This window comes from Salminus brasiliensis, chromosome 21 (genome assembly GCF_030463535.1).
Source record: "Salminus brasiliensis chromosome 21, fSalBra1.hap2, whole genome shotgun sequence".
In the NCBI taxonomy this organism is placed as follows: domain Eukaryota; kingdom Metazoa; phylum Chordata; class Actinopteri; order Characiformes; family Bryconidae; genus Salminus; species Salminus brasiliensis.
The window spans coordinates 318,596-340,573 of NC_132898.1; the positions used below are offsets into that span (position 1 = coordinate 318,596).

Below are 21,978 nucleotides of genomic sequence, written 5' to 3' on the forward strand. Positions count from 1 at the left end.
GAAATACTTCAGGAACTTTATGAAGTTCTCATCCTGTGGTCTGTCCTCAGGTGAGGCTTAAATAAAACACAACAGATGTCCACAAACATTTGCACGTTCCCACTGCAACATTTGGACCTATCCGAGCGCACATACAAATCGGATCTGACCATTACATATTCCATTCACCCGCTCCCTCCAGTCCTCCCAAAACAGAGCAGAAATTACATTAGTCTGATACGATAGTCTCTTTCAGGCCAATCTCTACTTGAAGTAATTAGATTGCGGGTTGGAAGATAGCATCAGATTTCCCTACGCTTATTACATTCCCCACAATGGCGGCGCTGGTGGGAGGGAGCAGAGGGCCAGCTGCCTCCACAAGAGAAGAGAGTCTTTTATCCTCGGCGAAAAAGGCACTCAGAGCGCGAGCGAGTGACGGCGCGATGGAGTGGGTGCCGAGGCTTTTGGGACGGTTTCAATCTCGCCGCGTGTTACTAGAACGTGCCGTTTTCCCCTCACAGCAATTACTGCCCAGATTTGTTTACATTAAAAGCGGGCCGGCGGTTCTGCTGCCAGATTGTTCCGCTTCCCCTTTCTCTCTCTCTCTTTCAGTCCTCTCGTTCGCCCTCCCTTTGCTCATGGAGGCACAATACCTCGGCGGGCTGATAAAGGGACGTGGGGCGGCGGCGAGAGGGCAGGAATGAGGGCAGATTGGGGGAATAATAATAACAGAAGGAGGTGTGAGGAAAACCATCGCAATCCGCGAGTGGCTTCCTCCCTCTGCCGGTCCCTTCCCGAGACGGCGCGCGAGAGGAGGATAAAAATGCATGAAGAGGAAGAGAGAGCGGCGAGATAGCATTGTCTGAGGCGAGGCAGGAGGAAGGGCAGGAGTGCGCTGCCCTCCGAGACGTACTTCAAAGGCATCGGCACAAAGAGACGGGTCACCACGCGCCATATCAAAGGCACGCGCCGTAATAATCCACTATAAACCACTCTGTTTTCAGGGGTGCGCGAGGGTGCGCGAGGGTGCGCGAGGGTGCACTCGTCCGTCCAGCCGCCAAACACTCAGAAACAGCATCATCAAAGACTTTCCACTATTCATCTCCTTCATGACCTACAGACAGCTAATCACAGCGCCGCTCATTAACTGAAACTCTCCGCTCTCTGAGCAGAACCTTCAGCACAGATTCCTCCTGGATTCTCAGTCTGGACACCAGTTCCAGTCTCAGTCTGGATACCAGTTCCAGTCTCACAGTTCCAGTCTCAGTCTGGACACCAGTTCCAGTCTCAGTCTGGACACCAGTTCCAGTCTCAGTCTGGATACCAGTTCCAGTCTCACAGTTCCAGTCTCAGTCTGGACACCAGTTCATCAGAAACGTCAGACTCAAAATCCAACTTATTAGAATTTAATTCTGGATATTATTCCAGTTCCTGCAACCTGATTCAGAATATGAGTTTATTACAAATTCCTGCTGGATATTACTGATATCCATATTACTGGATATCACTGATAACAGAACTTGACTCTGGTTTTAATGTGATGAACAGTGATAACGATAACAGGAACCTGTAACTGATCGTAATATCTGCAGGCTTGTTTATTGTCTGAAAGTGGTGAAGGTGTGCCAGGAGGAGGAGTTTCTGTATACAGGTTCAGGGTATATATGGCTGTATTTAGTGGTGTGTGTCTCTGCTAAAGCGAGACTCTAGGAAACGTGGTGAACGCAGAGCTGAGAGCTGAGCCCATAACCCATCATTTCTTTCACCCACTACAGAACCCAGATCCCAGGAACCATTCAGCACGTTCTCCTAAAGTCATCTGAGTCATCAGGACCAATCACATCACACCAAGACGTGATCAGGGCGTGGTCTCAGAGACGGCCATAATTCAGTCCTGAAAGGACACCGTGTCTGCCGTCTGTCCCAGAGAACATCTACAACTATAAGTCCTGGCAAAGGAGAGGAGAGGATCAGTGAGAGGGTCGGGCTAACGGACTCTGCCCTCTGACCCGGTTCTTATGCCTGAGTCAACAGTGGAACCACCTAACTGCGCTCATTTAACCCTTACTTACACTTTTATATCTTCATAGATTCTTGGCTAGAACCCTCTAAGCAACAACAGTGGAACCCTCTTCTTCTAAAAGGTTCTATAATCCACAGGAGCTTTATATTAAAGAGGTTCTATATAGAACCCTTTTATTGGCTAAAGAACCCTTGAATAATAAACATTACAGAACAGAGGAACACTTCTGAGAACATCACTGATGATCCTGTTTGTTTGTTTGTTTGTTTTGTGAACATCTGTTTGCTATTTTTCACAACAACTCACAGAGACGCTCGAGAGCCTCCGAAACAGAACTGAAGAGGGAGGGGGGTGGTTGGGGGGACATCGGGGGGATGTCGGGGGGATTTCAGTGGTGGGGTACCCAAAACAAACCCCACAAACATGACCAGCCAAATACAATAACCATCACTCGATCAAATTCAATCAAATCCACACAGCAATGTTCTCCTCCAGGTTCTTTTGTAAAATGAATGGTAAGTCCTCTCAGTCCAGACATGGGACCCACTCTGATGTCACTGATTTTGTGATGTCACAAAAACCAACACATTTGCATATAACCACCTATTCAGCCTACCATGCTTAAGCCCCGCCCATTCACACAAAGGTTAGCAGGAGGGTTTCAGCCTGGGTGCTTTGTGAATGAGACACACTGATACAGCGCAAACCTCGTATCTCCAAAACAGCAGCAGCTTTACAGAAGAGGATAAAACCTCCTGAACTTTCAACGGAAGTCAGTGTGAACAAATTTATTCAGGGTCATTTTGGAGCGCTTCTATTGGTCCATTCACCCTGAAATCCTGATACAGTTTAAAGAGCAGCTGCAGATTCTCGATATGGAGGAAAGTGAGAAACTGCAAATATGAGGATAAAACTTCCACTGGAAGTTCAGGAGGTTGTTCCTCCTCCTGTAAGGCTGCTGCAGGTCTGGAGACGTGATGAACGACCGTCATTTAAAAACAAGCAAAAGAGCCTTTAAGTCGGTTCTAAGAGATGCAGGTACCCGGTGCAGCTCCCCGCTGGCTTTCAGATTAGATTTGAGGAACGTGGAAACGCTGCCTTCGCTTCATTTACCGGTTTACCTTCCGTCTCTGAGAAGAACAGAAGATCAGTAAGCCCTGTTCGAGCCCTGCGGAGTGCCAAATTACCCCCCACCTCAGTGTTTCCCCACCCCAGGCCTGGAAGCTCCGCCGCGCTGCACAGTTTCTTCCATTTAACAGTCCACAGGTGTCACGGAGAGGCTACAGGGCGAGGAATAAATGTCACTGAACAGCAATTTGCTCTGAATTACGCTGCTTCATCCAGCTGTACGTGACGCACGGCTCCAATATCAACAGAAGTTTCTTACCGAAGACAAAAAACACGTCAGAACAACGTTCTGCCAAACCGGCCGAGAGCAACCCCCGAACATCTCAGTGGCTCCAGAGAAGAGCCTCCAGCACTAACACTAACACCCCCCTCACAAAACACCCCCCCTCATAAAACACCCCCCTCATAAAACACCCTCTCACAAAACACCCCCCTCATAAAACACCCTCTCACAAAACACCCTCTCACAAAACACCCCCCTCATAAAACACCCCCCTCATAAAACACCCCCCTCATAAAACACCCCCCTCATAAAACACCCTCTCACAAAACACCCCCCTCATAAAACACCCTCTCACAAAACACCCTCTCACAAAACACCCCCCTCATAAAACACCCCCCTCACAAAACACCCTCTCACAAAACACCCCCCTCATAAAACACCCTCTCACAAAACACCCCTCTCACAAAACACCCCCCTCACAAAACACCCCCTCATAAAACACCCCCCCCCCTCACAGCAGTTAAATCTGCTTCACTACTGAATTCTCTCAGCAGCTAAGTGCTGGGTCAGTTTCGGGCACTGATTCGGCAGCGAGACGAGACGGGTGCTGGAGCGATCCAGGGAGAGGAGCGATGCGACCCCAGCACTGTGCTCCAGCCGCTGTGTTCCTCATCGTTACAGGCGTCCCGCTAGCGATGAGCTGGATCACGCTGGTGCGGCGTCTCCGTGCCGCTCTGAGCCGGAGCCTGCGAGCGCGTGGGCGGCGCGTGGGCGTTAAACTGTGATCCACGTTCAGAGCGCTGCTTGCGTGAGTCAGCGAACAGAGAGGGAAAATCTGTTGCCTACTGTTTCCATTATTACGGCCTTGGCACCAAAACTGATTAAGCAGAGAGGTCATCGGCAGCCTCGTAAGCCTTGACGTTTACATCCCGTGACCAGCAGCTTGCTTCAAAACCTGCGTATGTCGATTTTTCCTCACTTTCCTCCATAACGAGAATCTGCAGCTGTTCCAGAATTTTCTGGATCAATAGAAACGCTCCAACACGACTACATAACTTCCACTGACAGTTTAGAAAGATGTTCCTCCTCCTGTAAACACTGTGTTGTACTGGTCAGAGCTGTGCTGATAGATCCAGGTCCAGAAAGTGAAAAAAAAAAAAATCCACCCCAGGATTTGCAGCTCTGCTGCAGCTGGACGGTGATATTTAGTATTTTACTCAAGTAATCAGTTAAATTACAGAAACAGAAATATTCTGATCTTTAAAGAAACACAATTACATTTCTAATAGTTTTTAAAATTAATGTTTAATTTAATTAAAATGAGTCATTTTTAGTTCATTAAACATATTTATTTATTAATTTGTAGACCTGCAATTAAAACAAATCCATTAGATTACTTTGAAAAAATAGCATCACAGTCAAAATTGTGAATTACTGGCGGATCGTAAAAATCTGCCCCAGCTAAGCTGCAGCAGAGCTGCCCAGGCAGTTGGAACTAAATCCTGGGGCAGATTTTTAACGATCTGGACCTGAATTTACCATCTAGCAGCAGAACTCACTCATTACATGGGCTGTCCAGATACTTTTGGACATGTACAGTAAAGGCAGCTGGTTTACCTGCGGTACAGGACTGGGGGCAGACTGCAGTTTCTGGGTGAAGAGCTCAGTCAGGGTCTTGTTCTGCCTCTCGAGGTCGAACACTCGCATCTTCAGCTTGATGCACTCCTCCCGCAGGTCCTGCACACAGACACACGTAAAGCCCAATCTCTCTGCTACCCAGCCTGAGTCAGTACTGACAGCCCGAGTCAGTTCTGACAGCCCGAGTCAGTACTGACAGCCCGAGTCAGAAACATACAGAACATCACAGTACCTTCTGGTTCAGCAGAGCCTGCACCACATGGTTGGCCACCTGAAACCCAAATGAACACAGAGGGTCAGAAGTGAGTAGTAGGATTCACAGTACTTACTGATACGATACTCAAGTAATCAGTTCAATTACAAAAAATACCAAAAATACTAAAAAAAGTTAATTACTGGCAGGTCGCCAATCTGTATTATTATTATTATTATAACAAACATGCTGGTCAGAACTGGGCCGCTGATGAAGAAGATGGTGAATCTGGTGTGGGGTTTCTGATAAAGTGGCCAGGTGTTGTGTACAATATGTAAACATTAGCAGTATATACCCAGTGGGGGCCCTCAGGAGCCTCCAGATCTCTGGAGATGGTCTAATAATATCATTTAAACAGAATAATTACTATTAGTCTGTTGTTGTGTAATAATAACGGAACCAGGTCTGCGCACCTTTTAGCGTCTGTGTTTAATCTAGAACCACCTAAACCTGTGTACAGGCAGAGTTAGCTTAGCGCTAACATACTATTAGAGTTCCTGTAGAGGCGCTAGCAGAAATGAGCATCACGGCCGTACTGTTGTACTGTTGGTCCCGGTTCTCCGCGGGATACTCGGGGCTCGTTACGTACCTCATCCAGGCATCGCTCGTACGCTTCTCTCTGGTTCTCGTTGGCCAGAGCGAGGGCCGCGTTTTCCGCCTGCAGAACAAAAAAACAGCGTGATGAAAGGAGCACGAGAGCATGGATGCAGATGTTTTCACACATCAGTCACTCAGCCTGCCTCTCATCACCACAGAGCCGCCGCTCCTCTGAGTGACGGCGCACATCTATAAAACTCATTATTTTTAAACAGGCTGTAACTGTACGCTGCTGATGATTTCTGCACGTTCGTTTCCCCCACAGACGATTTTCTGTGTCTTTGCTGTAATCAGCAGCGTCCTCTAGAGAGCGAAGAGGCTGGAGAGGGAGGCTCCGTGCTGCTTCGCTGGGGCGCGCTAAACAAACCAATCAGAGAACTGCTTTGCAACGCTGCCCTCGATAAATGTCACGGCGGCGCAATCCGGAGTATTAAAGTGCAGTTTAGAGGAAATTAAGTGCTGCAGCCGGACCAGCGTTCGGACCGTTTAACCACCGAACGCCGGAAATAAAACTCCATTTCAATTTAAACCATCAGGAGACGTTTCAGCACCGGCCGCGCCGCGCCGCTCCGCTCTCGCACGGCAACTTCATTAATGAGAGTCTGAAGAAAATTGACATTTTTTAAACAGTCACTATCGGCCCGTTTTTAAACGCTGGAGGTTCTGACACTTTCAGGCCGGGCGGACTCTGGATCAGAACTCTATTATTAGCAGCTCGGCTGCAGTGGATCAGAGCGGTTTGTGCCGTAGTTGTGAAGCTCTTCATAAGCTGAAATCATCGCATTTCATTTATCCTGCATTGAAATGAGAAATTACCTCTTTGGATGTGCTGCTGTTTTAAATCCGGCCTGAGTGCCTCCACTCGCCTCCGACGTGCCAACAACTATTACAAACATGGCCCGGTTTCCTCCACGCAACAGAACCACAGTGGGGAAACGGGGGGCTGTGTCATCCAATGGCACGCAGTCTTTTATGTGCGTGTGCCAAATATATTAATTTAGTCAAAAATCTTGTTTTTGCAACTCCAGCCACGACTAATTCAACCAGCAAAAAACCCAAACACAACCGGCACGGTTCTCCAGTCTGGCCCGTTCATTTAAAGGGCCGGAAGCACAGAACACCAGCTCCTCCTCTCCACCTGCTCTCCAACCCATGCTCCACCTTAAAGAGCGCGCGGAGAGGACAGCTGAGCCGGGTCGTTTTCACTCTCAGCAATCAGAAATGAAATGAAGGGTTCTGAGTGGTCCAGCGGACTACTGTGCTGCCACTGTGAGCCACTGATCGCTGGGCAGAATTCTGGGTCATGCTGCCTGCTATCAGCAGCCGGAGCCTGAGGGAGCACATCTGGAGCACTTCTGGAGCACATCTGGAGCATCCAGTAGTAGTGAAATAAAGAACCACTTCAGCCTCGCCCTCTCCGGGTCAGCGAGCAGATCGCTCTCTCTCCACCCACATCACTGCAGCACCGGCGCCTGCTGGCTGGTCCATCAGTTACCCGGTGATTCTGCATCAGAGGCATTTAAGCACCCGAAGAATTCTGGAGTTCTAGAGACCTTAGTGTCCTACGCCTGTGCTCAGTTCAGTGGGTTTGGGTCAGGCCAGTAGTAGTCGGAAATCAGTGCATTTACACAGGTCCACCCATTCAGCTGACAGCAGTTTAGCCCCGCCCATTCACAAGTTATAAGGAGTGTTTCAGCCTGCTTTCTCAATTAGACCCAATACAGGGCAGCCAATCAGAACAGAGCTAATTACCATATGTCAGTGATAAAGGGAGAGCGAGAGGTTGGTGTAGAAGTGAGGTTTATAAACTCGACGCTGGTAATGGAGCTCAGGGGTGGAAACGTCGCTCTTTAGGCAAAGAACTCACTTTGCTGCTAATGCAGCGGCTGTAAAGCCGAAGACCCTCGCCCACACAGTCAGGGGCAGAGCGAGACTCCGACTGGACGAGTGTGAACATTTTAACGATCTGCTTACTTAAGCTGGACGTTAACTGAGAGAGAGATTGACAGAGGGGGTGTCAGAGGAGGGGGTCTTCAGTAACTAAGCCGGTGGGAAATCTACAGCAGCCCGGCTCATACTTAACACGCGGCCCCCTTTCCTTTTAACAAGCGGCACACTCGCTCGGTACCTTCGGAAATCGGCGGAAAAAGAAGTGTCAACTGTTTTCCCTCCCAGATCGAGCGAGCCGGAATTGAGCGAGGAGAGCAGGCGCCCGCCGAGTGGATTTTAAGCGGAATGAGGAGGAAAACCACATCTCCTCTAAACAGAAGCGGAGCACAGGATCAAATCTGCTCTCCTAATCATTAAAGGTGCGACAGAAACAGAATTGATTACGGGAGCAGACGAGTGAGCGCTGATGGCACTTTACAACACCGCCTGAAAGATTATCGAAAGGCAGTTTTCCTTTTAGCGAAGACAGCAGGCAGTATCGACCCGCCAGACTCTGGAAGACAATAATGACTTTATTGAAATGATTGTGTCTGAATTCCCTGTGATTTTATTCAGACTGAGGGGCCCCATAAAGAGCCCATATTCACACCATTACAGTATTTTAATAAACACAATTTTATTGTATAATAAAAGAATAAAGCTTGTCCAGGTTTCTGTACCACAGCAGTTCATCAGCGGCCTTTAGTGAGGACTCCCACGACTTCAGTAACAGCCAATCAAAATCCAAATCCACTCATGCAGATCAGTGTCCAATACCAAGCGTCTGTTTGGGGTCAAAATGGACCCAAAGTCCCAGAATCAAACCACAGATTCTAAAAATAGAAAAACAAGCCAGTGTTACAATAACTACAATAAGGTTGTGGGTGTGGTGCAACAGATAACACCACTACCTGCCACTGAGCCACCACACCATGTGGGAGACTGGGGTTCAACTCCTGGTCTGGGTGACTATGCTGCACTACACCAATAAGAGTCCTTGGGCAGGACTCTTAACACTACACTGACCCACTGTAATACGAGTCACCTTGTAAGTCGCTCTGGATAAGAGCGTCAGCTAAATGCCGTAAATGTAAACGTAACTGTAAATGTAACTGCCCCGACTGAGACGAGAGAGAGAGTGAAAGTAAAGTCATCCGGATGTACAGAGATATACAGGGAGTTCCAGCGCTTCCCTTCACTGCAGGTTCTGACCTTCAATCAGCAGAGCCGTCTCTCCTTAATCCATATCTGTGTGCAATCTGATTGGCTGAGCGCTGAAATTCTTCTGAAGAGAATACAAGTTTGTAAGCATCCTAAGAAATCATTTAATTATTAAATCATAAATATATTGATTGAATGGATGAAAGAGATCAGCCTTAGTCTCACATCCCTGTTTATGGACTTTCTGGATATATGGATCTTCTGGCCATGATCCGAGGCGAGTTCTGAAGTACAGGTCAGACGTGGGTGTTGATATCAGAGCACAGCGTAACTGAGTAAACTGAGAAAATCCATAAATATCGGGGGGGGGGGCGTGCGATCGCTGCTTAATCGTTTACGGGGAACGAACACCTGCTTCTTCAGCCTAATCAACAGTGTCTGGATCAGCGAGCCTGCTGCGTGATGAACGATCACAGCTCTTACAGCTCACTGATGAGCCGAACCCACAAGCCATCTCGCTGTGTGTGTGTGTGTGTGTGTGTGTGTGTGTGTGTGTGTGTGAACAACTGTGTTTGTGTTTGTTTTTGTTCACAAATATCCCAACTTTATCGGAAAAGAGGAGAGAAACAGGGCTAAGCTCCGGACCAGGCTCGATGCTCCGCAGTGAATCCTGCCTCCACACAAAGACATGCAGATACTTAACCATTTATTAACCTTTTATTAATCAGTTATTAACCTTTTATTAACACACCTTTATTACTACAATAACAGAAATACCTGTTCAGTCCTGCCAGAAACCAGCGTTTTTGTACTATGACACAGTGTGTGTGTTCATGGTGAGTGTGTGTGATGGCTGAGGTGTGTGTATTCACTCCTATATTATCTAACTCTCCTCTTGGTGGCGTAATAGAGCACCGTTTAGAAGCGGATCAGCTTCAGCTCAGTGAGAGCTAGCCAGGCTAAAGTACAGCTTTCAAACATGGTGGAGTTACTGTAACTAAGACCCCGACCCCCCAGTCTCTTGGGTGCCCCCTGCTGGCAGGGGTCCAGGAAGCCTGTCCTGGATGGTGATGGGCTTTTGAGGCTGGGGGGGACCGCGGGCTCTACACTGGCAGGGAGATAGATCTGTACTCTGTTCTGAGTGTGAGAGCTCTTCTGGATCACAAGGGTTTGTGACTTTTTTTTCAATTGCTTTAAAAGCCTCTCAAAAAAATCAAAGTGTAACGAGTGGGGAAGAGGAAATGGAGTTTTATTCGCCGCAGCGACAGACAGGAGGTATTAGGAAGTGTTTGGTAATGCGCTCGCCGCCTCCCAGATCCTCCTGTGTTCGCAGATAAAGAGGAAGCGTGCGGTTAATTGGAATTTATATCGCATCTTTGCGTTTGCAGCCGCATGAATATAAAAGACGGGAGGCTCCTGGAAGCTCGGCGGAGGAGCCGGAGGAGAGGCTGGAGATGAGGAGGGAAAGGTTTTTAGGGTTGGCGTCGGAGGCTCGAGCGGAGACCGCTAGAGGTTTAGCGGAGGCACTTACGGGCGAGCAGCAACCATCACTCACCCGCCGGACGGGACGAAGGAAAGCACAACAGATTGAAATTGGCTTCAGACGCCGCCGTGGGGCGTGAGATACATCTCAATGAGGGCGGCATACGCAAACACGGGCCCGGCGTAAGCGTCCACGCATATGCACACACACACTCTAAACACTGCGCGGACGCCGGCGCCCTCGCCCTGCTAGCGGTACGGTCCTGCTCCCTGCAGCGGAGAAAACACAGAGAATGCAAATACAGAAAGCAGACGTACAGAAACCATCTCGCCACATTCGGCCATTCGTCATGCTGTCACAGCGCGGCCCTGCGATACATTTGTCATTAAAAATCCAATATCGCTTCTTTACGGCTTTGTCCCGTTCTGTACGTTCTCGTGCTAGAACCGACACAACGGCACTGTGACCAGTACTCATGCGGGGTGTGTCTAAAGCCTTGTAGACACCAGAGTTCCTGCTCAAATCAAGGGTATTACCCGGGAGTTTGTCCCCCTTTACCGCAGAAACAGCCTCTACTCTTCATGGGCAGCTTTAAACTGGATGTAGGACAATTGCTGTGAGGAGCATTTGATTGTATTCAGCCCCAAGAGAGTGAGAGCAGCATTGGGACACTAATACTTCTGAAATCAGGGGTATTAAAAGAGCTGATCCTGCTTCTGTTGGAGTAACTGTCTCTACTGTCCAGAGAAGAAGACTTTCTTCATTTGGAGAAGCATTGCTGTGAGGATTTGATTGCATTCAGCAACAAAAGTGCTTTACTCCCGAAACGTATTGGATGGAGCACCACCCAATGTCACACCTTGCATCAGGCACAGCGCCAATAAGTACATCATTTGTACACACACACACACACACACCCATATATATATATATATGTATAAATGTGTATGTTAAACAAGTTTGTATATGTGGAACAGTGTAATACTGTATATACAGGGTAAGTTAATGTGTAGATGTTCAGAACTGCATGGTGTATATAGTGTATAAGATTTTCACTCACCTTTACACCTTTGTTTATGTGACATAGCAATCGACCTGATTTCATATGATTTGAATGGAGCTCCATCACTCCAGAGAACCCCACAGCCAAAGCCTGGGGGGCTTTATACCTAGCCGACGCTCAGCACGGGGTTCACAGTGACCTTAGGTGTTTTAATATTGAAAATATACAAGCTGTGTGTTTCAGGCACCTGACTCTGTGTCCGGATACTTCTGGACACATTAGAACATAAATTTCAAACAGCTACAAATTCACTGATGTATCTGATAATATTACACAGGCAGGTCATTTCAGCTCAATTAAACAGAGCTTCAGAGAGTCAGAGAGTCAGAGAGTCACTCTGCGCACCTCCATCTCACCTGGCAGAAGACGGCACCACATCAGAGACTCTGGGCCAGATTCACGCGGCACCAACCCCATTATGTCATTAAACAGTGACTGTTATGATTTACTGCAAAGGCTCTGCGGCTCTTTAGTGCCTGTTATAAGAAGAAAAGGCCGTCTGCTGCTCACACTCTTCAGACTGACTGCAGAGTATTTAAATATCCTCAAACTTTTCACAAACAAAAATAAAAGAAATCTAACTGAGCTCCTGAGCCACGCTGGCCGTTCTAGTTCAAAGACTGTGAAAATAAAGTCCACTGGCACCTGAGCTGAGGTCATCTTCAGCTGGTCTTTTTACCATTCCTTTCATCCAATTCACACAGACTGCCTCGGTGATCCGATCCCCCCCAGCCCTCTGGAACTCCATTCCACCTTATATCAGACAATCTAACACACTCGCCACGTTAAACACACCTAAGCCTGCTCTCACAAACCCTTCCAGACCAACCCAACATCTACACACCTCTGCAGCGTGTTCGACTACAACTGTCTTAAGGCTTTAATGTAAACGGGCTGATGATGGATTATTATTTATTAGCAGTTCATTAGCTGATGTATGCACTCTGTATAATACACACCATATAAATAAACCTTTAAAAGAGTAGAACCTGGCCCTTAAGGTCCAACAGTGCACCTAAACGGGTCTCTACGTTCACTCTCACAGGAGAAAGCAGCAGTATCTTAGTAACTGAGCTGTTATAAATAGAAATACAAAATACAGGTCTGCAGTCAGACAGACTGTTCAGAGGCGATGCAGCTTAAAAACACTGCAAAGGAAAATTTTACAGCTCGATCCCCCAAATAAAGCTGCTGACGGTCCCCCTGATCGGGTTAAACGCTCGCCTGACACACGGTGCATTAAATAAAAGCAGAGCCGAACAGCAGAAACCGCTGCAAATTCACTGTAAATCTGAACCGACAGTCTCATTTACTGCAGGAGGGAAGAGAGAGACCTCTTGTGGCGCTTAACGAAAACTGGCTGAGTCCTGGAAAACGAATTACACCAATTATGCGGCAATTAAAGAGGGGTGGCCTAAGAGCTCCTCGCATCAATTACACACACCTTTACTGAACGAGCATCATGCCTTAAAGAGCCCATACCCTGCAGCCTCTGCACGTACAATCCAGAAACAGTCACAGTCCATTTTTACACCAGGCCCTCTTTATCCTTTACAGTTACACACATTCTTCCTTTAACACGGAGATATGTAAATGAGCTCTGTTCTAATTGGCAGCCCTCATTTAAATGCAATCCAGGCAGAAACACTCCTTATTAGTGAATAAGTCATTTAATAGGCTGATATATGCAAATGAGCTCTGTTGGACATCTCAAGTCTCAAATACTTTTAAAGTAGCTTAAGTTTCATACATGAACTGTAAGGACAGTAAAACCTGCACCAGTGTTTAAACACCTTTTTTAAGAAGTGAGTCTTAGAAACAATTTTCAATTTTCTGTTTGTTTGTATTTTAGTTTTTACAGATGAATCATTTCACATATTCTTTAATATCAGAACAATCTCTTTTATTCCCAAACTTAAAACAGCAGGAGTGGTCAAGCCTATAGCCTACTGCATACTACACACTGAGGGTCTTCTACCTGATAAGCACTATACTCACTGGTCGATTTATCAGAAACACCCACCTGATAGGTGCACCCTGTAGCCCATCCGTTACTGCACAGTGTTATCAGCCCCCTCCATCTCAATCATCACCACTACAGGACCACTACAGGACCACCACTGAGCAGGTGTTATTGGTGGTGGAGCTCTCTGCACAGGGATGATGGAGCTCATGGTAGTGTGTAATGCACGGGGGTGAGGGTGCTGGGGACACACATAACTGTCACTGCTAAGTTAAGTGTTAAGGTAAAAGTCCACCAGTCAAAATTATGTGGACAAGAGCAGCTCGTAACGGTAACAGTGTTTCCAATAAAGTGGCCAGGGAGTATACACAGTGTTAAAAACGGCAGCAACACCACTGATGTTGGGGTACTGATGCAGTGTGTGTACCGTCTCACCTCCAGCTCTCTCAGCCGCTCTAACAGCTCCTTGCTGCTTTCTGTCTCATCATCCTCTTCCTCCTCTTCCTCCTCCTCCTCCAAAAACTGATCACCATCGCCCTCTTCTGACTCAAAGGCCTCATTACACTCTCTGGGCTCAGCTCCGTCAGACATCACCACCTGAGCTCAAGAGAGGAGACCCATTTATCAGAAGAACATCTACACATAATCAATCATCATCATCATCATCATCATCATCGCTGCAGATTGTATACATCACTGATACATCTACAGTCCGTCAGTCCAGGGACACTACCTACCCCTGCTGTATGGTGGGTCACTGAGATTTAGAATTATAGGATTATAGGATTTTATGTTATGTGTGTTCTGTTTTGGTATCACTTTAAACAAAATATACAAAAATACGAGAGCTTTTTAGCCACCAGTGGGTGAGGAAAGGGGTCACGGCTATTGGGGTGGATGAGAAGGCTGTGTATAGATGGAGATAATGGGTGGGCTGACATGGATATGGACAGATAGGTGTGTAGTGTGGATGGGTATGGATAGGAAAAGTTGGGGATGATGGGTGGAGTGGCATGGATAGATGGGTATAGTGTGGATAGATCTGAGGATGGATGGGGATAGATAGTGTGGATAGATCTGAGGATGGATGGGGATAGATAGTGTGGATAGATATGGGGATGGAGAGGGATAGATGGGTGTCGTGTGGATAGATATGGGGATGGAGAGGGATAGATGGGTGTAGTGTGGATAGATATGGGGATGGAGAGGGATAGATGGGTATAGTGTGGATAGACATGGGGATGAATGGAGATAGATGGGTGTAGTGGATAGATCCGAGGATGGATGGGGATAGATAGTGTGGACAGATATGGGGATGGAGAGGGATAGATGGGTGTAGTGTGGATAGATATGGGGATGGATGGGGATAGATGGGTATAGTGTGGATAGATATGGGGATAGATGGGTGTAGTGTGGATAGATGGGGATAGATAGTGTGGATAGATCTGAGGATGATGGGGATAGATGGGTATAGTGTGGATAGATATGGGGATGGATGGGGATAGATGGGTGTAGTGTGGATAGATCTGAGGATGAATGGGGATAGATAGTGTGGATAGATATGGGGATGGATAGGGACAGATGGGTATAGTGTGGATAGATCTGAGGATGGATGGGGATAGATAGTGTGGATAGATCTGAGGATGGATGGGGATAGATAGTGTGGATAGATCTGAGGATGGATGGGGATAGATAGTGTGGATAGATCTGAGGATGGATGGGGATAGATAGTGTGGATAGATATGGGGATGGAGAGGGATAGATGGGTGTCGTGTGGATAGATATGGGGATGGAGAGGGATAGATGGGTGTAGTGTGGATAGATATGGGGATGGAGAGGGATAGATGGGTATAGTGTGGATAGACATGGGGATGAATGGAGATAGATGGGTGTAGTGGATAGATCTGAGGATGGATGGGGATAGATAGTGTGGACAGATATGGGGATGGAGAGGGATAGATGGGTGTAGTGTGGATAGATATGGGGATGGATGGGGATAGATGGGTATAGTGTGGATAGATATGGGGATAGATGGGTGTAGTGTGGATAGATGGGGATAGATAGTGTGGATAGATCTGAGGATGATGGGGATAGATGGGTATAGTGTGGATAGATATGGGGATGGATGGGGATAGATGGGTGTAGTGTGGATAGATCTGAGGATGAATGGGGATAGATAGTGTGGATAGATATGGGGATGGATAGGGACAGATGGGTATAGTGTGGATAGATCTGAGGATGGATGGGGATAGATAGTGTGGATAGATCTGAGGATGGATGGGGATAGATAGTGTGGATAGATCTGAGGATGGATGGGGATAGATAGTGTGGATAGATCTGAGGACGGATGGGGATAGATAGTGTGGATAGATCTGAGGATGGATGGGGATAGATAGTGTGGATAGATCTGAGGATGGATGGGGATAGATGGGTGTAGTGTGGATAGATATGGGGATGGATGGGGATAGATGGGTATAGTGTGGATAGATATGGGGATGGATGGGGATAGATGGGTATAGTGTGGATAGATATGGGGATGGATGGGGATAGATGGGTGTAGTGTGGATAGATATGGGGATAGATGGGGATAGATAGTGTGGATAGATCTGAGGATGGATGGGGATAGATAGTGTGGACAGATATGGGGATGGAGAGGGATAGATGGGTGTAGTGTGGATAGATATGGGGATGGATGGGGATAGATGGGTATAGTGTGGATAGATATGGGGATAGATGGGTGTAGTGTGGATAGATATGGGGATAGATGGGGATAGATAGTGTGGATAGATCTGAGGATGATGGGGATAGATGGGTATAGTGTGGATAGATATGGGGATGGATGGGGATAGATGGGTGTAGTGTGGATAGATCTGAGGATGAATGGGGATAGATAGTGTGGATAGATATGGGGATGGATAGGGACAGATGGGTATAGTGTGGATAGATCTGAGGATGGATGGGGATAGATAGTGTGGATAGATCTGAGGATGGATGGGGATAGATAGTGTGGATAGATCTGAGGATGGATGGGGATAGATAGTGTGGATAGATCTGAGGATGGATGGGGATAGATAGTGTGGATAGATCTGAGGATGGATGGGGATAGATAGTGTGGATAGATCTGAGGATGGATGGGGATAGATAGTGTGGATAGATCTGAGGACGGATGGGGATAGATAGTGTGGATAGATCTGAGGATGGATGGGGATAGATAGTGTGGATAGATCTGAGGATGGATGGGGATAGATGGGTGTAGTGTGGATGGGGGGGTTATGGTGGCTTTTTAAGGTTTGGTTCTTTGATGGCTTCAGCCCGTCGCTTTCTCTATACGTGTTTTTGGGAGAACAGTTTGCTTCTCTTGTTGTAATGTAGATAAAGTGGCTAATGAGTAATGGAAGTCTTTTTTCAGTTTTTTCCGTTAGCCTCGCAGCTCCAGTGTAAAACTGAAGACTACGTCTTTACACCCGGGGTGAGGGGAGGAGACTGTAAGTCAGATTTTATGGTGAAGTGCTCCTATAAATGCCAGCACTGCACAAGTATTTTAAAGATGAGCACTTTCCTCCAGGACACATAATGTCAAGGTCAGCATGGAGAGTGAGATAAAGTCTCGCTCATTAAGCTGAATTAATAAATTACACTATCAGCAGTGAATGTCACTCAGTGGCCGGCTCCCAACTGGAACGCAGGATCCATTAAAGCCCATTAATAGATGACGAGGGAACGGCCTTCGGTGAACAGCAAACGAGCGCGAGCCCTTTCCCAACCCTTCTCAGCACTCTGCAGTTAAAAATAGAGCGGCTGTCTCTTTTCTCGCCACAGCCTCTCTTTTTTCTGTCCTCTCTCCCTTAGTCTCCTTTTTTTCTTGAAATACAGGCCAGCGCTCCGGGCAGTAAAGCATCTATATCGCATCCGGCTGACAGCTTTGAGACGAGCACAATAAACTGAGGCACACGCTTCTCATCCGTCCTTTCAACCCATTCACTTCTTTCAGCCCTGCTTTCTCTCCATCCCTCCGTGACCAAGCTGTGGGCCGAGTAAACAAATAAATAAATAAACGGCAACTTTAAAAGGATTCAGTAATGATCACACACACCAGACAGCGTCTCTACATACAGCTGTTAGAGTGCAACTCCACCAATTTTCTAAATTCCTCCATAGCTCGGAGTGTTCAGTGTGAAACTGAGCTTCACTGTAGAGAAACTGACCCACTCTGATCTCTGTACAGTGGAGGTGAACGGAACCCACCAGTGAAGCTACACGAGCTACACAAGTTTTATATGGAATGATGATGATGATGATGATGATGAAGGTAAAATAGTGAATAGAGAATCTGAACTAATGCAGTTTTCTTTAGGGACTACTTTCTGTAGCTGCACTACACCCTGCAGCATGTATCCCTCCACCATTTTAATGATCTGATTTTAAAAGCAGGTTCTAGAGCCGAACTCTTCTCAGAACTCTGGTAGAACCGTGTCTCAGGCATCAGGCAGCGTCTTCATCACCATTAGGTGAAGAACTTTCTGTGAGGAGCTTTTATTAGAGCTTCAGACGTCTGCTTCCCTTCACCTCCACTGTAGAACCACAGCTCTGACTGGGGGAGCTTATCTAGAACCTCCACTGTAGAACTCCAGTTCTGACTGGGGGAGATTATCTAGAACCTCCACTGTATAACAGCTCTACCGCACCAATTCCGGACGAATGATAGACATTAAGAAGGCTGGTGGTCAGGTTAGAGCAGGGAGCGCAGATTAAGGTAATCACAGCAGAAAGAGACGTGAAGCTTTATCAGAGAGGTCAGATCAGCAGATATGGTCGAGGTCACAATGACCGTTTTCTCTGATCAATATCCTTCCACTCGAGTCATCTTTAAAATCAGATTACACCACGGTTAGTTCTGACCTTGCAGTGTGATTGGCTGGGAGTCATAACACGGTTTGTGATGTCACAAAAACAATGCATTTGCATTCATGAATTTATTATATTTTATTATATTATATTATATTATAAGTGTTTTGCCCCAAGACCTGTCACACAGCAGCCAATCAGAACACATAGCAGCTTTAAAGGCACAGTATTTTTAATTCTAATGGATTAAAAAAGGCTGATATTTTTAAATGTTTCTGTTTCTGGTCTGAAAGTGAGAATGATCAGATATTTTGATTGGATTAAAGCAGTGTTAGAACTACACTGGACTCACCTTAGAAGCCAGTCCTCCACAGTGCAGAAGCTCCACGCTAAGAAATGTCACCTTTCAGCCGCCTCTCGCTCCAAAACTGCTCTAAAACACACAAAGGAAAAGGTTCAGTTTAAAAGAAGAAAACCCAGATTACTGGAGCTCAGATATTCACGGTTGCAGAAAAGTAAAAATAAAGATTTAACAATAATATTGGTCCTCATTCCCCAACCCCTCTTCAACCCACTCACAGTCTTTAAGACTCTGAGACTCTCCAGTGTTTCCTATTAGGGATGTGTTGAGTTAAGGAGAACTGTGAAGGGCCACAGAGGATTGTGGAGGACGGGGAGGACAGTTGAGGACAGTGGAGGACTGGGAGGACAGTGAGGAATAGTGGAGGACGGTGGAGGACAGTGGAGGATGGGGGGAACAGGGAGGACAGTGGAGGACTGGGAGGACAGTGAAGAATGGTGGAGGACGGTGGAGGGCAGTGGAGGACAGGGGGAACAGGGAGGACAGTGGAGGACAGTGAAGAACGGTGGAGGACAGAGAGGGACGGGAGGACAGTGGAGGATGGGGAGGACAGTGGAACACAGGAAGGACAGTGGAGGACAGTGGAGGACGGAGAGGACAGTGGAGGACAGTGGAACCGCCCCGCTCTTTAAACACATCATCAGTCTGAGCCAGACTTTCTGTTCGCACGTTTCTCAGGGAAGTGATTTAGGAGGATTCTTAGGAAGATGGAGGTGAATGGGAGGAGGAAGATGGAGGTGAATGGAAGGAGGAAGATGGAGGTGAATGAGGCCCGGCGTTCGCATGGTGAGGACACTGTGAGTGCATTACATCACCCTACAGCACCACCAGCCTTGCAGCTTACACCACCTCTCACAAGGTAAGCGAGAAAGCTGCGGGGCTTAACGAGGAAACGTGAAGCTGCATGATTACGGCTTTGATCAGCGCTGGATAAGACATGTAGGTGTTGGCTCTGAGGAAGGCAGAGCATTAATGCAGCAGGAATGCACTGGCTCGCACATATCACCAAATAAGGCAGCTGGCTGCGGGACGGGTGGCGTTGATGGAATTTATTGTTAGGTAATATTTACAAGCGAGATACCCTTACAGGATTCCTCACAAAGAACAAACAGCTGTGCGTCTCCACCCTTATTACAGAACCGCTGAAGAAACCCCAAATTCTTCCTGCCAGGACTCACATGTAGAGGCTAGCGTCCGTCCTGAGACCCACCTCACCTCCTACGAGGGGGCAGAAGACACAAACTCACCATGAAGCTCACCATCGGCTCGAGTGACACACGTACGGGCCTACACCTTCCACCACACCCTCCTCCACTTCTCCCCGTACACTAGTTCCACAGGGCCTCTCCCATGAACACCATCACGCCTTTAATAGCTACAGTTTTGACGTCAACATGATGACTCTGTTACACATCAGCGCCACACGCTCTGTCCTGATCTCTCTGGTTCATATCCCTTCTCTTCACACTTTTCCATCTGTGTCTCGCCCAACACACCCCCCCCCCCCACACACACACACAACCTCACCCCTTCATCCCTCCACCCCTCAGAGGGGAAGAGGTTAATCCCATTAAGGTTTTGTCAGCCCTCCCTTCCCTTTTACAGCAGCAGTGAGGAGCATCTGCTTCTCCAGGCAGGAATCCTCCCTGACCAGGACACCAGGTGGACATTCTGTCTCTCACCAAACAGCCCCCCCAGAAGAACAGGTGCTCCAGAAGAGGTTAGAATATGCAAAACAGGAATGTTTCAATAGACTGAAAAAACAGTGTGACAAAGCAGCATGCTGTACTGCTGTGTAGAGCTGCACAATACACCACTGTCAACCAATCAGCACTCAGCAGTAGTAGTGCCAACCAATCAGCAGTAGTAGTGCCAACTAGGGGTGGGCAATGTGATGACATTTTATCATATCATAATAGATTTTTATATTGAGAAACACAATTTCAACCTCAATCCCTACATTTAGAGACATGTTATTATTATTCACCCTAATGAGAGACTGTAGCTCCGCCTCCTCAGTGTATATCACAATACCTACATTTAGAGCGTCATTAATATTCACCCTAATGAGAGACTGTAGCTCCGCCTCCTCAGTGTATATCACAATACCTACATTTAGAGTTATTAATATTCACCCTAATGAGAGACTGTAGCTCCGCCTCCTCAGTGTATATCACAATACCTACATTTAGAGCGTCATTAATATTCACCCTAATGAGAGACTGTAGCTCCGCCTCCTCAGTGTATATCACAATACCTACATTTAGAGTTATTAATATTCACCCTAATGAGAGACTGTAGCTCCGCCTCCTCAGTGTATATCACAATACCTACATTTAGAGCGTTATTAATATTCACCCTAATGAGAGACTGTAGCTCCTCCTCCTCAGTGTATATCACAATACCTACATTTAGAGAGTTATTAATATTCACCCTAATGAGAGACTGTAGCTCCTCCTCCTCAGTGTATATCACAATACCTACATTTAGAGCGTTATTAATATTCACCCTAATGAGAGACTGTAGCTCCTCCTCCTCAGTGTATATCACAATACCTACATTTAGAGCGTTATTAATATTCACCCTAATGAGAGACTGTAGCTCCTCCTCCTCAGTGTATATCACAATACCTACATTTAGAGAGTTATTAATATTCACCCTAATGAGAGACTGTAGCTCCTCCTCCTCAGTGTATATCACAATACCTACATTTAGAGCGTTATTAATATTCACCCTAATGAGAGACTGTAGCTCCTCCTCCTCAGTGTATATCACAATACCTACATTTAGAGAGTTATTAATATTCACCCTAATGAGAGACTGTAGCTCCTCCTCCTCAGTGTATATCACAATACCTACATTTAGAGCGTTATTAATATTCACCCTAATGAGAGACTGTAGCTCCTCCTTCTCAGTGTATATCACAATACCTACATTTAGAGCGTTATTAATATTCACCCTAATGAGAGACTGTAGCTCCTCCTTCTCAGTGTATATCACAATACCTACATTTAGAGCGTTATTAATATTCACCCTAATGAGAGACTGCAGCTCACCCTGCCGTGTTCTGCTAGACAGAAGAAGGTAGGAGCTTTATCTGAGCTGCAGTGCTATGTAGAGATAATTAACTGGGAGGTAAAGACTGGTCAGTTTAATGCACAGTGGGTATCAGAGGTTGGGGCGATCCTGAAGCCTTAATGAAGATCTTCATGAGGAAAACACAGAACCATCAGCCCGCCGCCGCCGCAGCTGATGAGTGACGCACGTTTCAGTGAATCACTGGGATGACAGACCGCCCTGAAGGAGACAGTGAAGTGATGACAGCGTGGCAG

The 21,978-nt window shown here is 46.9% G+C and overlaps 1 protein-coding gene across 2 annotated transcripts in view; it reads right to left on the bottom strand.

Annotated features, from left to right (window-relative positions):
* The window catches only part of LOC140543438 (nck-associated protein 5-like), a 63,478-nt gene that overhangs the window by 25,123 nt on the left and 16,377 nt on the right, over nt 1-21,978 (bottom strand). Inside the window, exons 2-6 of one of the 2 annotated variants that reach the window (XM_072666562.1) lie at nt 18,638-18,718; nt 13,876-14,037; nt 5,834-5,902; nt 5,224-5,262; nt 4,971-5,090 (exon numbers count right to left, since the gene is read on the bottom strand). In XM_072666562.1, the coding sequence (XP_072522663.1) occupies nt 4,971-5,090; nt 5,224-5,262; nt 5,834-5,902; nt 13,876-14,031 (384 nt within the window). In that variant the 5' untranslated portion in view covers nt 14,032-14,037; nt 18,638-18,718. The remainder of the gene's footprint in view (nt 1-4,970; nt 5,091-5,223; nt 5,263-5,833; nt 5,903-13,875; nt 14,038-18,637; nt 18,719-21,978) is intronic. The other variant, XM_072666564.1, reaches the window with a different exon arrangement.